The sequence below is a fragment of the Micrasema longulum genome, unplaced genomic scaffold (assembly GCF_059751315.1).
Source record: "Micrasema longulum isolate JH-2025_06_02 unplaced genomic scaffold, ASM5975131v1 h1tg000886l, whole genome shotgun sequence".
NCBI classification, from domain to species: Eukaryota; Metazoa; Arthropoda; class Insecta; order Trichoptera; family Brachycentridae; genus Micrasema; species Micrasema longulum.
In genome coordinates, this window is record NW_028278077.1 from 609114 (window position 1) to 626896 (window position 17783).

Consider the following 17783-nt stretch of genomic DNA (forward strand, 5'->3'; position numbering starts at 1 on the left):
TAGGTATTGTTCATCAATTATGTGAACACAGCATGCACAAATAAAGAAGAAAAAAAGTTAACAACAGATATTTCTTTTAATTGGCAAGCTTAAATGAATTCTATGATTGTTTTACAAGTTATTACAATAAATTATTACTTATAGGTTATTAAAAATTGTTTTACCGAATTAACATAAGTGACTATTTGATTTTATAAAATTGCGTTACAGTTTTCCTATAATTATTTAATGTATCGCTAGAGATATCAATATCAGCATAACTTCCTACATATAATACAATTTTAACAATCGCGATAATGCATTGAAGTGCGCCATATTGTTATTGAAGGTTGGAAGATAAAATGTTGTGTACGATCTCAATTGCCGACTAATCGAGACATTCAGGGGTACATTCTTTAAACAAAATGTAGAATCAACATTACAATTAATCATTTTATATAGATATATCAAGTCTAAAATCTGTCTGCTAAATTTTTATTTATCTAGACCGAAGTGTTCTAGGCGCTGATCATAAGACATAGGGGTATTGGGTACTGCCCAGGTACATTTAAAAGTTAGGATGCGAAGAATTTTTTTTGTACATTTTCAATTAAATTCATGTGAGTTGTGTAATGTGGTGACCAGACTACAGATCCAAATTCCAAATTACCACGAACTAATGAATTCTATAAATAAATAATCGATAATACAGATTTAAAAGGTTTAAATCTTGTACGTAATTTCAATACATGTATGTACATGCATAGGTATATTTTTTCATATAATAAGATTTTTTTAAAGTAGTTACATATTTATAAATTACAATGATAAATTTCAGCCCTACAGGAAAATTTATATAAAAAAATTTTCTTACGCGCGGTAAAAAATAGAGCATTTAATTGTAAGGCGAAGTTTCTTAAAAACGTGTGAAAAAATCACCAAAATGATTTTATTAAAAATCTATCTACTTTCCATGACGTCACTATTTATTCCGAATCAACTAATGATGAAAGAGTTGTGATAGATTTCCAGTTTACGGTATGTTTACTGAACAATCAGCAGAACTCATCGCGAAGAGGGAAAAGAGAACTTGAGACGTTACACGCGAAGTAATTTAAAAAATACAAAACTTTAAAAAATCATAGCGCTGATAATACTATACATTATTTTATTTTTTAATTTCTGCTTGGTTTAATAGTCCATCAACAAATATAGTTTCTTGAAAATACCTCTGATATTCCTCATTAATTAGCATTGAAACAAAAAAAAGTTAATTACAAAATGTACCCAAACATAAATTGGCGGCCTCCGTTGTGTAGTGGTCAAGACGCTTGACTCGCACACGGAAGGTTCCGGGTTCGATTTCCGGTAGGAACACAAAAATTTAATCAGATTTTTCTCAAGCCTAGGTGTTCTGTGACGTAGTTCACCACTGTAATTGGGCCTCCTGGCCTGTTGTGGTGCAAAAATAAAATAAATAAATAAAATAAACAAATATAATGGATGAGAATTACATAAAATTATAGTTGTATAAATAAACACATAATTAAGCTAATACGAAATATAGTCAGCCTTAAAGAACTTCTAAAAATATAATATGCAGTTTGTCAATCAGTTTTGGAATATGATATTGTCGACCTCGTGGTGTCATGGTCAGTGTGTTTGCCTACCATTCAAGAGATCTGGGGTTCGATTCCCGAAATGGTTAATATGAAAAACTAATTTAAAAGGATGTTTTCCCACTAGAATATTTCATAGTCCCTAGACTGGTACCTGAAGCGTGAGACTGATCATATTACCTTCATGCAACAAAGTTGATCATGATACGCTGCGGTTGGTGTACCAATGCAAAGCCCTATGCACCATTAGGTGCGGAAAGGGAATGGTTATGATAATTAGATAGGGATGTTCAAAAGACACCCCAGATAGCAGTGAAACTTGGTACAAACTTGATTTAAGATTGATGGAAGGTTGAAAAGGAAAATTTGACGCGACAAGTTTTTATCAAAAGTTGCTGGCATATTGTTATGACAAATTTGAAGAGACAAGTTTTGACAAAACTTGCTGGAATCTTGTTATGTCAAGAATGGTATTTCAGAATCCGAAAGTCATATGGTGATGATCAACACATTACCATATACATAAAAATATGGAGAAAATTCCTTTTTTTATTTTTTTTTATTTAAACTTTTATATTTAATCCCAGGACTTTTCCACAAGACCGAATTTTTTTTTGGCACCACAACAGACCGTGAGGCCAAATTACAGTGGTGAATTACAGCACGGTACGCCCAGCCTTAAGAAAATCACATTTAATTTTTGTGTTCTCACCAGGAATCGAGCCCAGAAACATCCATGTGTGAGCCAAATGTCTTAACCACTACACCACGGAGGCCGCCGAATTAAATCAGCGCATGACAAATATCCAAAAAAGTGGTTAATTCCAAACAACATTCAGATTGGCAATACTATCAAAGTCATAGAAAAATTATATATTTCACTGTTTTTGTCCGTGGGTCTCATGTTTCATGTTATTTTTAATGCGCGGTTCTTTAATTACGCATTTATCATTGGACGTTTTTCCGGCGATTTTAAAACTTTTAACACACAATGAGCATCATTAAATAGCAAGTGGGAGTGTATCGCAGCCAGAAAGAATGAGTCTTAATTTATTTTGAAATAAATCAAGGGACACGTTAAATATATCGACAGATAAAAATAGCATTACAGTTTGAGCAAGAATGATAGAGGAAAGAGTCTTGTGCATAGTGATTTAATTATGTTTAACAATGCATGTTTCGGAATGAAATAAAATGTCTCCCTCTGCACGGGACACCCCAGTGTCACAGTATCTTTTAAATTGTAAAATAATAAAAAATATATAAAAATAAAAATTATTGATAGAATTACTTAATTGATATATGTTTTTTTGTTCTATCCAATCTACTTTTTTTTATGTTATAAATGTTACATTCCAAAAAAGAGACCAAACATAATAAATTAAATTTTGACATATATATAAATTGAATCGAGCACTATTAGAAAAAACCGATCAAAACTTAAGAGTGCACTGCCTTTCTATGGATTTATAATTTTCGGTACGAAAATTGGCATATTTTATTTGATTGGCAGGTAATTCATATTTCGAGTACCCACTTTGAAATTGATTGATGATACTTTAAAATATTATCTTCGAAATATGTACATCTCTTTCTAATTTATTGTAATCATGATGATGAAGATGATGGTTTATCTTCAGTGCATTATTTAATTACAAGAGTAATTTTTTAATTGAATTAGAACCTTTAAGTTCTTTGCATGATTTTGTTATTTTATTAAACTTTACTAGGGTCAAAGCCATGCTAAAAATCAATGATCATTTCCCAAACTTTTTCTAGAAATTATTTCTGATTTTCCTGCTACAGGTTCTCGACAAAACTTAAAAACGTGCTTACCCAACAAAAATCTACAAATCTGATAAAAAGATAAAACGAGTATGAATAAAACTTAAAAATAATATTTTACAGAGCGTCTAGTGATCGCATTCAGCCAATTACAGTTCATATTTTCTCTCTTTGAAGAATTTCTTAATTTTGTTACATCTAATATTTTTTTCTTTTTCTGTTGATTCATAAGTTAACTTGTTTCACATTACCTCTGGATAATTTTTGCATCAGTCAATTGAGTAACACTGACATTATATTACGTGATTGGTTTAAATTATTTTTTTTAATTTTAATTTATAACTATTCTTACACACATGTTTTCAAAAAGTTAACCTTGAAATAAGTTTCAAAGTAAAAACTTGCTAACAAAAACAATATCATGCTTCTGTTTCCGTTACTGCTATTTTCATCCTTTGTAAAAAAAATATATATAAAATTGTATATTCACGCTATTATACTAAAAGTAAACAACCTACCCCAATAAAATTTGCGTAGCTACTTCAAAAGCCTTGTTTATATCCTTAAGTTGTTGTAGCTCGTTAACGAAGTAATCACCTTACTGTTTGTTCAGTTGGTCACTTTGACGACTAATTTTGATAGTTCGTGATGTGCGTATGTGTGTGTTGATAGCGAATTTAGATTCAATGTTTTGGATAATGTTCATTAATTAAACACAATATGACGTTCTCTAACGTCTACAATGGAGTATTTTTCCAAAAATATTAATCTCTTCTTCTGGCAAGCTAAAACACTTCTTTAAGGAAAACTCTAGAAAGTAATTCCGGGGTGTCATCAAGGGGTGTTTGTTTTCTGCAAAATGGCAGAAAATCAAGGAAATTCTTCAGATCAAGGTATGCGGTTTTATTATTATTTCATTTATTTCAACGGTTTCATTGTCTCAGTGATTGAGCTTCGCTCATTTTAGTTAAAACACGTACCGTCCATATAAACCGTGATTCGCTTGCGATTGACAGGTCAGAAATTTATGTCATTTTTCTTATCAATTTACAAGAAATTGAATAATATTTACCGCATTCCTTCATTTTGACTAACTTGTATTAAATTGTGTTAAGTTCATTCTTTTTTTTAGTTCTTAGGTATTTATAAAAAATCTGCAATGTACGAGGGGTAGATGTACTTACATTTCAGGATTTCATTTTACTCAATAATTTATGCCCCGAAATTATCAGTTTTATTCTTTGGAATGTTTTCCTGCTTGATTTAAAATCTTTTTTTACAAATATCACGGTGTCGTGATTGCTTGCAAAATGACATGTTTCCCTCCACTGCAAAGATTTAAAAAATTGCAAATTTATGCAACACAATAATTGTTCAATTTAATGAAATATTTTAATCAATCTTATGTAACTGCTTCTTTGCATTTCCAAATTATTTTTGTTGTATTTTTCATAACTTCTTTCCATATCCTCTCTTTCCCACCTGCTGACAAGCCTCTAAAGTAGAAGCTTAGCGGGCTATTCCTTTACAAAAAATATCTACAGAAATCCATATCAATGTATCCCTTATTTTAATGTAATAATCGCCTGTTAAATTATTACTAACTGCATATTTCTAAATAAATTATTGATCCCAGAACAGGAAAAATCCTCGAAGAATTGTCATCCCAACTTTGCTGATCTGGACATGATATATATTAAAAAAAATTTTCATTAAAAAAATATAAAATCTAAAAAAATAATCTGTCCTTGCTGGGGATAATCCACGCCGGGAACACTATTTAATGTACTTTTATTTTTTTTACAAATGAGAATACAGATATAAAACTTAATATACAGACAAAAAAATTATATAACATCTAAAACATTTTCAGTGTTTTGAAACACTGAAAATATCTTAAATTTTTCTTTGTATTGCAAGGGAGAGCAGAGTGCAACGGATTAAATTGTTCAAAATATATTTGTGTCAATAAATTCATTTTAAGGATATTCCTTAGAAGGAATTATATGCGTTGGGCATGATTTGAGTATAATTTTAGAGGGCTCAGGGTGCGTCTATGTGTATTAATAGGTCGATGGTTTTATTTAAAAACATCAAACCCGTTTTTTATGGTTATGTAAAAGCATTATAAAGGTAAGTTTTGTAACTATACTTGATAATGTTTAATCTTAAGAGGAAATGTGGTCCTACTTTTCTTCATATAAACGTATTCCCGGATTTTCTCAATGGATAGGGCGGTAATTTCTTTGCATACTAGAGATATTTACCATTGGCGTGCCCCTATTTTATTTATTTTTTGATATATTGTTTATTTTTGGAACTAGAACCATCCAAAAACCCGTACAAATGTCCAGTTTTATCTGCTGTCTTCGGGCTCATGATATACAAATATGCTAACTATTTTTGAAAAACGCAAAATGTACAGATACCAGAGATTTCATTCTGTCGAAAGAAATTTTAAAAATCGGTTCAGTTTTGAGGTGCATAAAACGGAACGATGAAATGTCAATTTTATTTAGGCATCAAAGGTCTGACATGTAGTTGTCTTTTTCGCACAGTATCAGGGAGGCATCTGCAAGACAGTGACAGAAAAATGATGTCCAAATACCTATTCATCAAAATTCCCTAGCATAATTTATATGTACATATCTAATTTTAACCAAATACAATTGTGTTAATTTAATCTAAATATAAGTATATACTCAGATCTAGCAATAGCAAAGCATTGCCAGGTTCAGCTCATCTTCAATAAAATATATATTTATTGATATATAATTCGATAAAGGAAAGGTAAACAGATAAAAAGGGGTTCTGAAATTTCATCTAAATTAGAGTGATGTCTAGAGATAATGGATTGATCTATAAAATATAATATCAAATCACTTATACAAATTGAAAAATGCATGGAACTACATTTTTGCTACGTCTTGGACGGCTGATTTTGAGCGAAAAAGAGCTTAGATAAATATCTATACTAGATGTTTCGTGACAAATGAAAAATATTGTTTGCCAGAATTATTAGCAAATGGGGTGTTTTCCAACGGTTAATGAATCACATTACATGATTTATATCAAATATAAATTTTAAAACACGTGAACATTAACTAAAGTATTGTTATGTAGAAGAGATTTAAAAATTGGTTTGGCCAAATGACACAATTCATTTTTCATGTACCCCGCCTCGACCTCCACTATCCGTGCCAGTACATTTTTATTGATCTATGTTTCATTTTAGTTTCCTTTCATTATTTTTGACATGGTAAATCAAGAATCCCTCTTTTCAGGTCGCAGTCGCCCGTCGATACCTCGTCTGGACATCCAAGCGGTGGATCCTCAGGCGGAGAAGCGGCGCCTGCTGAAGCTGAGTCTGCAGAGCGCCCCCGGTGCCGCCAGCGGCTTCCCCCCGCCCGAGGCCTTCCTCCCCTTCCCCGGCAAACCGGCCGAGCCCCCCTGCAGCGGGGCCCGGCAGAGGCTCTCGCACGCGAGGACCCGGCCCATGCCCGACGTCCTGCCGGATGCTAACGCGCGGTAAGACATTGTTTATTTTTAATACAAAACTTAAAGTTATGATGAAATTCCTCTAGGGTTGAACGCTGTACATGTCACACTCCCAGAAGTATACTCATAATTATGAATTTGGCTGTTTTGAGTGATGAACGCAGTTTAACCATATTTTATTTTTCTTTTAGAACACTGACATATCTCCATGATTTTGTTTTTATAAATAACTGGTCTGACTAGAACCAACATATGAACTTTAAAACTATTTATTTATTTACTAAGGTCACAGTCCAATCCATGCAATACGCTACGTTGGGCGCCAATTGCAACACAGGGGTATGGTGGTAAAGCTCCAACGCACCCAAAAGAATTATCCTCCAAAGGAACGTTTCCTTCAAATTATGTCAAAATTAAAAAAGTTGGAAAAGGAAAACAAACCCAGGACAATCTAAACCGCATCCTCCAGCATTGCTAAGTGAAGACCGTCATATTGACGTTCCACCAAGTTTTTTGACTAACTACATCCTGGTTGATTTAATTACCGCTGTAACGTTTTTTGCATGCAGAAATGGTCTTCACTCTACCCGTGTTAGACCGCTAGGTTCGCAGTTTTAAAGGTGGTTTAGTGCTGTTTTGATAATCATAGACAAAAGCAAAGTACTTACTTTAACAGATGTAAACAAAAATGTTTCAACGAAACACAATAAATTACATAAACTTCTAAGACAAAAATCAAAAAGCGAATACTCAGATAAAAGACAAATGAGAGAAGTTGCGGTCTCGTGGTAGTGTTGCAGACGCAAGAACCAGAGGTCTGAGGCTTGAACCCCTTTCTACAGCAATTTGTTTTCTATTTTCTAACATGCTTATTTATGACTAACGGAAAATGGAAACATAAAAACATTCCATTTCTGCGAGTCATTTGGAATAAGAAAATTTCACAACATTTTAGAATTTCTACTCATTATGTTCTGTTATCATCTGATATTATCTTATTAGTGAATCATACATTTTGTTTACTTACTATTATCTCGTAAGCATTCGAGGTATTTCTTTTCCAAAATAATTTTCTTGTTTATGTACGTGCTTACAAGAAATTTGAATTCCAAAAAATTTCATCTTTATAAGAAATGAACATAGCAAAAATTATGATAACAAAACCCGTGTATGTATAAACCTATCTACTTGTGTTCCTTTTTACTCGTGGGCTGTTACGATACAATGCAAATATTAAAATAATCTTGGCATGTCATACTGACCCATTTGCGATTCCTTGGGAATATGTAAATAGCACACTAAAAATAATTTGAGGAAAATGCTCTTTCAATGATCCGTCTTTAAAAGTATCCTGCGCATTCTACCCAGTTTACCTTTTACATTTCTTTAAGCTAAGTACGGTTCAATGATAAAATAAAATACAGAAAATTATGAACTGGGCCGTGGTACCGTGAATAGTGTCACAGATTTGCGGATCATAAGTCAGAGACGAATTCTACTCTACCTCAACTCGACTGCCATTTTCAAGCGCTCTTGCCCCAAAATTGTAATATTTGGGTAAAGCTTAAGAATGCAATTATTTTTAAAAATTAAAAAATATTGTTGTTTACTTAAATCAGCATCTACTTAAAATGATAAATTTTGATAATTAATTATAGTATTATCAATATTGTCCTATCTGATTTTTGCAAATGGTGTCGTGAATGAATAAAGGCGTTATGTTGCAATTTTTTTTTAATATGTTTTTTTTTCACATAGATGAAGGTTTTATATACAGCCTTTTCACATAAAGCCAACTCCACTATCAAAAAGTAGCAGAAAATCGATTTTGACAGTGAATCAAAGTGTTATGTTATCAATAATTATACCCGGGTTTAAAACTTCAACCCCGGATATTTTTGCTGTCCTTTATCAACTTGTGTCTTCAATTGTTTGGTAATACGACGTGCACCACGTAAAATGTTATATCTGCAAATCATACTTTGCAGGACAGAGTTTGAAAGGGTTTCTTATAGTTTATTTTGTTATTAATTAACCTGTATATCTGAATTTTATATGTTTTTAAACTGTATGTCTTTATAGATACTTTTTGTTGTGATTATAATAACACAAAAATGAAAAATTTCAGGTCGTCAACAATGCAGTTAGAGTACTTAATGTAGAGAACGTCGAATATATTGAATGTGTGGATGTAAACATTGTAAATTAAGGACATTTCCCCTTGAATGGGTGCATTCATGTGTCTATTTGGGGCCTTACTGCTGTAGCAATGTAATAAATGAATAAATTGAATAATCAGATAAATCGTCGAGCGTGCGTGAAAAGGTGTATGAATATAAAGGATGCGAGGTCAGTATACAAGTAATGTTTATAAGAGTAATGTGGCATGCTATCCTCTCTGCCTCCTTCCATGGGGAAACTGCGTGATGGTTTGTTGTTTTTTTTTATTGAAAATATGTGATATAAATCATGTATACCCAACTGAATTTTGCAATTTTTGCTGATCAGAATATTTTTCCTGTGAAAACGTTTTACTATACATGTCATATTTTTTCAGTCACAGCTCAAGTCACCGCAGTAGATTAAGGTATATAGTAATTCTGACAATCCTTTTATTTGTTCGGCAACTAATATTCCCGACATGCGAATGCTTCATTAATAAGCCATTGTACAATAAACCTTATGGAAATGTTCTCCCATCATAATATTAATTATTGTTTTTCTAATTGTGTTTAAAAAAAACTGTAAATATGTTTTTACGACAAGAAAAGTTTTTAAGTTTTTTTAATTTTTTTTTTATTGAAAGCAGCCTCAATATGATTTACCTGTGTGTCATAGCTATGTATGTTTACAATATTCATAAAACATAACAAATTTTACGTTTGGTATTACTCAGATCCACTGAAAAACCCTTGTGTTGTGTTATTAAAAAAACCTAACAATATAAATACCAAATAAATATGTGAATATTGATGTACAACCAAACTGGATATTGCGGTATACATATAATATTAATTCCTTTCAATTGATTGACTAATAAAATACTTGTGTTGCTCTGTAAAAAACAAAATTTTACTTTATCAGTTTTACATCACAAAACAAACTAAACTAACACATTTTTTATCAACACTCCTACCTGTAAAAAACAAAGAAACGACGTTTAAGTTTAGTAATTCAATCTCTTCCCTATTTGCTTTTATGATTTATTCCAACAATCTATATTCTTTATTTACTTCGGCCATGTAAAAATCTGATGTAATGTCACCATCTTGGTTTTTTCTGCTTTACCTTCTGACTGTGAAGCACTGCTTTATCGACAACGCGGAACGCTGTAAAATTTAAAAAATTACGGAACGCGTTTCCTTTACATACATATTATTAATTTTGAACCTAATGCTAATAACAATTTTATGTTATAAATGGATATTTGTACATTTTTAAAACCTTTTTCCATATTCCAGATAATAGCAATAACTTTTTCTTAAATATGATAAATTCCAATGTAATAAAAATGATTACTAAATATGAATCACCCTATTCACCTTTAGGTGCGATGATGAAGGGAATGATGATGATTATTGTTCATATGAGAATTGTAATACCCACTTGGCTTTTTTCAGAAATGAAACGCTTTACCGTTAAGCAAACATTGCCTCAAGTTTGCTTAACTAATTAAGGTATATGCGGTGTTTTCAGCTGGTTAGTTGATGTAATGATTTAGATCAAAGTACATAATTCTTCTGTTGTAACATCGTACTATGTATATATTTTTTTCAATTAATTCAATTTTTACATTAATCAAATTGCTTATTGATCTACAATATTTTGAGTTTGTCCAAATGTTTGTAGATAAAATACTGGATTTCACCCCCCGGGGAGTCATTAAGATTATTCAAACATAGGCAAAATGGTGAAAGTGTCTAAAGTGGCCACTTAAACCAGCCAATGACAGGTCCCTTTTTTAAAAAGTTTTTCCATCCCTGTTGTAATTTGTTAAGGTGATTAATTTAATTATAAAATGTTATAGTGCATATCAAACCTTTTATCTTATAATATTTTCACTAAATATTTTTTTGCACCACAACAGGCCAGGAGGCCTAATTACTGTGGTGAATTACAGCACAAAACACTCATGCTTGAGAAAAATCACATTATTTTTAGTGTTGTCACCGGGAATCGAACCTGACTGATATTTTAATTATTATTCATTGAAATGGAACTTTTCAATGCATGGAAATACAAATTAATATTGTATTCACATCCAATTTTCTTAAATCTTTTGAAATAATGCATTTGTTTGTTTATAAGACTGTTTCACTGTTACGACAATGAATCAAATGACGATTTTAGTAATAAACAAAAATACAACAAAATATGTTTTATTATGCAGGGAAAGGCTTCGGATCCAGTCGATGCATTCAACCGGCAAACTTCAGCTGAACGCTAACGAGTCGTACGACTTTACAGCTGAGGATCTGCAGGATCGTGGGGAAATTGGAAGGGGAGCATTCGGTGCCGTCAACAAGATGGTGCATACTAAGTAAGATTATCACTTTATTTATTTTTTGTCCATTATTCAGTAAAACCTGTCTGTAGTATGAACGATGGTCGGACATTTTGTTTCAACATTAGTAAAATGTTTTTTTTTTCTTTCGCAGAACTAGAACCGTCATGGCTGTGAAGAGGATCAGATCTACTGTGGATGAGAAGGAACAGAAACAATTATTGATGGATTTGGAAGTAGTTATGAAAAGTAACGACTGTCCTTGTATTGTGCAATTCTATGGAGCACTATTTAAAGAAGTATGTTTATAATTTGTATTTATTATTCATTTATTTGCGGACTATTCATTTCATTCTGTAGTCACAAAAAAAACATTACCTTTATGTACAAGTATAATTTAAACACAATTACAAAAAGTCTTTTTTTTTTTTTACTAACCAAATCAAACTGCTCATACCGACGCTGTAAAATAGGTTTATGTTCGATTCTCTGCTGTCAATACACTAGGCTCTTTTAAGATTTTATATATTTAAAGGTTTATTTAAGAGAAACTCAGAAGTTTGGTGTTTTGAGCTTTCCAGCTCTCCAGTGGAGACCCCGAACCAATCAGTCAAAGAGCTACCGATGATGAAATTGCACTACTGAACAACTTTCTAGTGTCATGTTTTTCATTGAAAAAATAACATAATGTAGAAATTTAAATGATATTTAATGGAGCATTTGTATTTTCCCAGGGTGACTGCTGGATATGCATGGAGCTAATGGACACGTCACTTGACAAATTCTACAAGTTCATTTATGAGACTCTGAAAAGGCGAATACCTGAACCAATTATTGCCAAAATAACTGTCGCTACTGTCAAAGCGTTAAACTACCTCAAAGAAGTACTAAATATTATTCATAGGTGAGTTGACACCGGGCATGGGCAACCTTTTCTAGTCTGGGCCAATTTTCCTTGGGGTTGGCCGGAGTATCAAATTTATCAGCCGCAGCATAGTTTGTAGCAGTCAGCAAACGCCGCATAAAAATAAATTACATCAATTAAGTTAAAATTAAAAAGACATGTAATGCACTGCCGCCGTTCTCTGCATTGTTATTATTCCAACGTTTCGACTGCATTGATTAATTTCCTCTAAAATCGGATTTAACCTTTCACGTGCTTACGCACTCTAGATTGAAATCATTTTCATATTTCGATTGCAGTTATTCAAGTTCTAAAAAAAAGGATAATTTATTAAGAACCATTTTCATAAAAAATCACCTCAAGCTCGCTGATAGTATTATTTATTTAGGTATTATTAAAAAAATATTCAATAAATCACACGTGTTCATTGTTTTAAGTTTGTGAATTCATTTTGGTATTATCTAAACTCCACATTTCCGCTGGCCGGGAAGGCACAATAATGCGAATTCATTGATATTATCCCCAGTATTTATAAAATAAAATTATGCATAAATTTATGTTAAGAGTAACTATTGCAAATACCTATCATGAATTTGATTCAGATTATATCAAAATTAAATTATTTTTTACAAAGAAAACTATTTTATTTTTTGAATACTGGCTTAAATGTTTTTTTTTTCTGTTTAGGGATGTTAAACCATCAAATATTCTATTGGATCGTGGCGGAAATATTAAACTTTGTGATTTTGGAATCTCCGGGAAACTGGTCGACTCTATTGCCAGGACTCGAGACGCCGGATGCCGACCTTATATGGCTGTAAGCTCAAGTTTTTATGTGTATTTTACTAACCGAGTTTATTTTGTGCACTCATCAGCTTCATGCTGCTAGTGTAACAACATGTTTGTAACAAACTGTTGTAAACAGGATCAGGACTTATTTTAGGTTATTGAATTATTATGTCAAGCCAGTGGAAAACCGATAAGCAGAAACATGGCCAAGATTTGAATCTCCGTTTTCCAATCATAATTCTAAACACAATCCTTTTTTACAGTACTTGCGAAAATGGGATATATTTTATGTTAAAATTTGTTTTCATTGGAATAATATTGTTTTATTATGGTTTGATTCTTGGGTCTAAACCAGTGTTTCCCAGCCTTATTTATGCCATGCCCCACCGTAGTCTTTTCAAAAGTCAGATGCCCCACCGGCATCTTTTTTAATTAAACAGCAGGTAAATTTTCAAATCATATTGTAATATGTTTGTAAACATATGAACCCCTAATGGAATCAAATGAAACCTATTCTAATACATATATTATAACTGGAACGATTACAAAACACAAATTGAGAATGTAATTAAGTAGAATAAAATAAAAATGAAAACAATAATGAAACACAAGTGATAATTGAAATTGTGTACAAACACACATAATCTTTATGCCTAATTCATGATTAAATTCAGTTACGCTTGCTACAAAGAAATTTGATGTCCGGATCTAGCTTAGTTAATTTCAGTCGTAGGTCCCCCTCTATACCTCTATTAGTTAAATCCAATCGATTTTGTTTTTCAATGAGTAAATCGCTTATGGCGCTAAAACTACATTCCACCAAATAAGATGAGGGAAATGGTAATAATAATTTTCTGGCATGCAAAGTAATATTAGGATATTTTGTGTTACTTTCTTCACAAATCCATGTCATTATTCCTACATCCTGCACAGTTTCTGTGTTTTTAGATAATTATTGAAATTGTAACGAGTTTCATTCTATTTTAAATACAATTTGGCGTATATTACAATTTCGTACATCTCGGGCATTTTTTTTGTATGACCGATGAGTATTCCTCTTTATATGTGGAATGCCGATGTGTCTCATCTCTGAAGCGTGGTGCTCCACCTCTGAGGCGTTATGGCTCACCGGTGGGGCGTGCGCCCCCCTTTGGGAAACACTGGTCTAAACCAAATACATTTGGCATTAAGTCAAAATTACAAATATAATAGACGAAACAAAAAAATCTTTGATTTTAGACATCAAGACAGGATCTGGACTATTTATTTAGTGCTCGTTTAAACCATGGTAGACTTAAACCGAAGAAGTCCAGATCGTGTCTTCAGTTTACAATACAACGAAAACAAGATATTGATGCATTCAGGTCATAAGTTGTTCTATGTTTATCGAGCAACAGATCTTTATGGTTTCTCAACCATCAGAATATTAAAATATTACATTCGAATTTTGAATGGTATAAGATTAACATTGAAATCCATTCAAACTTGCTTATAACGCTCACAGAAATAGCGAGATCTCAGATGTAATGAGAAAACATTCATTGACATTTTAGTTTATGGTTTTCTCTGTTTATTTATTCACTTTTATGATGAGCTTCTTATCAGACATACAGAAAAAAAAATTTCAACAATTAAGCGAAAAATCCTAAATCGTGTAAAAACATAATTTTTAAACAACAACCTAAGTAATAAAATCCAAATGGGCAGCAATTGACTGATGTAACTGGGTACGGGATCGGATGACGTATATGACACTCTGTAAGTTCCCAAGTACCTAATTGGTGTTTTCGCCGGCAACATTGAAAAAGTATCACACACATGGTTGAAATTGCATGTAAAAAAAATCCAAGTGTTGTAAACTCAGTAGGTGCCGGATCAGCACCTCACAATTTGCAACTTCTTTATAGTTTATATTAAATGACATGCTTGTTTCTTGGTTTTTGGTTTAATTCTTACATGTTTACACTGGGTAATGCATAATAAACAGTATTTTTGGTTGAAATACGCAAAATGAATTTAATAAATACAAACAGAACTCACTTTCTGGATATAACTCGTGTAATGAGCAAATTCAGTCCTAACTAAGTTTGACTGTAATAAAATTTTGTGTGAATGGATTTAAGTTGTATTTTCCGAATATTTCAGCCGGAGCGTATCGACCCAATGCGCGCGCGTGGCTACGACGTGCGCTCCGACGTGTGGTCGCTGGGCATCACCCTCATGGAGGTGGCCACAGGACGCTTCCCCTACCCGCGCTGGGGCTCCGTGTTCGAGCAGCTGTCCCAGGTGGTGCAGGGGGACCCGCCTCGTCTCACCCCCAAGGACTGCTTCTCCACGGAGTTTGTCAACTTTGTAAACACTTGGTGAGAAGCCTTTATGCAGCCACAAGACAAATACTACTAAATGAAATGAAGACTGCTGTACTGGGATGAAACAATTTGTGTTTTATTTGTTTTGCAAACACAATTTTAAAAATGGATAACCATTCGATAAGAAGTAGACTTTTTAAAATCCTGGCTAAAAACTCTTTGACTAGATTAAAAAATCAATTATCATAGCACTAATAACATGATACATAAATAAAAAAACCACTAAAATTTCTCACTGTGTTTTTTCCATGTTCGATATTTTTTCGATATTACAATTTCAAATATCAGAAACCCGATACTTCAATATTTTCCCCATATTTTTTCTAAATATTTAACGAATACTTAAAAATCACAATCTCTTTTGCTTCACAATATTCAGTTTTCAGGTTAAAATCCTTGTAAAAAATGGAGATCCTCGAAATAAAAATGTTTCAAAGTAAATCAACTAAAATCAATTAAAATTATTTAAATTCACTGTTTATTTTTGAGATCTTCAACTTCAATTTATGCTTAGGAAGGTACATGTATTTTAAATGTGACAGTAACATACATCTTTAACCTAACAAACATATACATTTCTCAAAACACACTCCGCTATGTTTTTTGACTTATTAAAAAAAAACTTAAAATAATAATTAATTTTTAATAAAAATAAATGACAGGACGTGGGACCAGCTAGCCCAAAGCAACAGTAAGATATCTCTGAAGAATATATTCTGAGATATTCAGACTTTGATGTGTGCAAAGGGTCTGGCTGAATTCAATTAGTTTTTGTAAATTAGATTATGAATTCTTTATTTTCACATAGGTTAATTATCTAACTTCAGTATTTTTATTATTTGAAAAAAAAAAATTAATTAATTTATTGACATATGCCCTGCATATGTCTCTCAAAATCTAAATTTTCTGGTTTATCTTTGCTGCTTCGGACTAGCCACAATGCCTAGCATCAACGGCTGTCTAATTCGTGTCTCGGGCCTTAATTGATAATTTCGTATTTCAGTTTAATCAAAGAAGAAAACCAGCGGCCAAAGTACAACCGTCTCTTGGAACTGCCCTTCATAAAAATCGGCGAACGCGCCAACCCCGATGTGGCCGCTTACGTCGCCAGCATACTGGATGAAATGGATCGCTAGCAGTTAGCATCCCGAGATAGCCAATCTCGGAAACTTATGGCCAAGCTGCGTCTGTAAGCTCGGTCACACCAGCCACCGTACTATGAGGAAGTTTAGTGAATTTTCCAATTTTTTAATTTATAATTCAAGCCTGATTTTTTTTATTTATATGTTACACAATTAGTTCTCATTATATAATCATCACCATCAGTGCATAGGGCACTGCACTTATAAATTAAATCCAGCGAATCTCGATCATCTGTTACAGGAAGGTAAGGTGATCAGTCTTTTTCTCCAGGTGCCAGTCCAGAGACAATGAAATATTAAATAACCTCAGGACCTCAAGCATGGTCGGTGAATGCACCAACCACTACACTTTAAGGCAAACTTTTCTCCACTTGATTCCCTTTTTATGATTTTTTTGGGAATAATCATTGAGTCGAAAATACTTATCCAAGATTCTAGTTCTATTGTACACACATGGTTGTATTCTTCAACCACCCAGACACACGATATATGAATGAATTATTGTAAAATAAAAGTTTTAATATTAGTGTTATTAACGTTTATTCTATTTGAAGAACTCAACTTTAGTTTCGGGAGAGCACTCCTCTCATCTATGGGTGATACAAAACTAATATTTAATACTATTCACAGTGTAATATTGAGTCTAAGGCGATCTCATATATATTTATAGATATAGGTTCTGCAGTGCAGATGATGAATGATCTATACACGTTCTATGTGAATATTATGCTTTATATGACAAAAGAAGCTGCAAAAAAACCTTTGCGCGCGGTGATGTAACGTCGTTTTACTACAAGAAAAAGAGGGAATATTCTGAAGTTCAGATATTTGAAGAAGAAAAAACATACAGACATACTGTTTTATGATTTCTTTTCCATAATTTATTATAATATAATTTAGCCCTTTTATAGCAAAATAAATTTAAAATCATAACTACGCCAGTCATCCTACGTGTGTACACCCCCGCCGATTGAATCTCTTTCACACAAACACCGGCCACAGAACAGCGTCTGTGTCTTTTTTGTTATGGGTTCTATCTTCGTGTTCTCTCTTATGCAGATTTATTGCTCTATTAGTGTCACATTAATTCTTCCTATTACAAGTAGTAAGGATAAATATTTCTTGTATTATCCTGCATATTTATACAAATTTTACTTTCCAAATTCGATATGAGAATGTCCTTTTAAACATTAA

The 17783-nt window shown here is 32.5% G+C and overlaps 1 protein-coding gene across 2 annotated transcripts; it reads left to right on the plus strand.

Annotated features, from left to right (window-relative positions):
• The first annotated feature begins 3983 nt into the window (after positions 1–3983).
• On the plus strand, positions 3984–17391 carry LOC148278406 (dual specificity mitogen-activated protein kinase kinase 4-like). Of its 2 annotated transcripts, XM_088231436.1 has the most exons (9): positions 3999–4276; positions 6668–6911; positions 9439–9468; positions 11272–11421; positions 11540–11684; positions 12120–12289; positions 12977–13106; positions 15224–15441; positions 16451–17391. In XM_088231436.1, exons 1-9 carry the CDS (start codon positions 4243–4245, stop codon positions 16581–16583), a joined length of 1254 nt encoding a protein of 417 aa, XP_088087562.1. In that variant the 5' UTR covers positions 3999–4242; the 3' UTR covers positions 16584–17391. The 2 variants fall into 2 exon arrangements, with proteins under 2 accessions (XP_088087563.1, XP_088087562.1); XM_088231437.1 differs by lacking the exon at positions 9439–9468 and having other exon boundaries at positions 3984–4276.
• Positions 17392–17783: the final 392 nt, after the last annotated feature.

Bases quoted from the DNA above. Each gene is read 5' to 3' on its own strand.
- LOC148278406 (XM_088231436.1), top strand. From the start codon at position 4,243: ATGGCAGAAAATCAAGGAAATTCTTCAGATCAAG. The intron at 6,912-9,438 runs GTAAGACATTGT...ATATTTTTTCAG, and splicing joins CTGCCGGATGCTAACGCGCG to TCACAGCTCAAGTCACCGCA. The intron at 11,422-11,539 runs GTAAGATTATCA...TTTCTTTCGCAG, and splicing joins AACAAGATGGTGCATACTAA to AACTAGAACCGTCATGGCTG.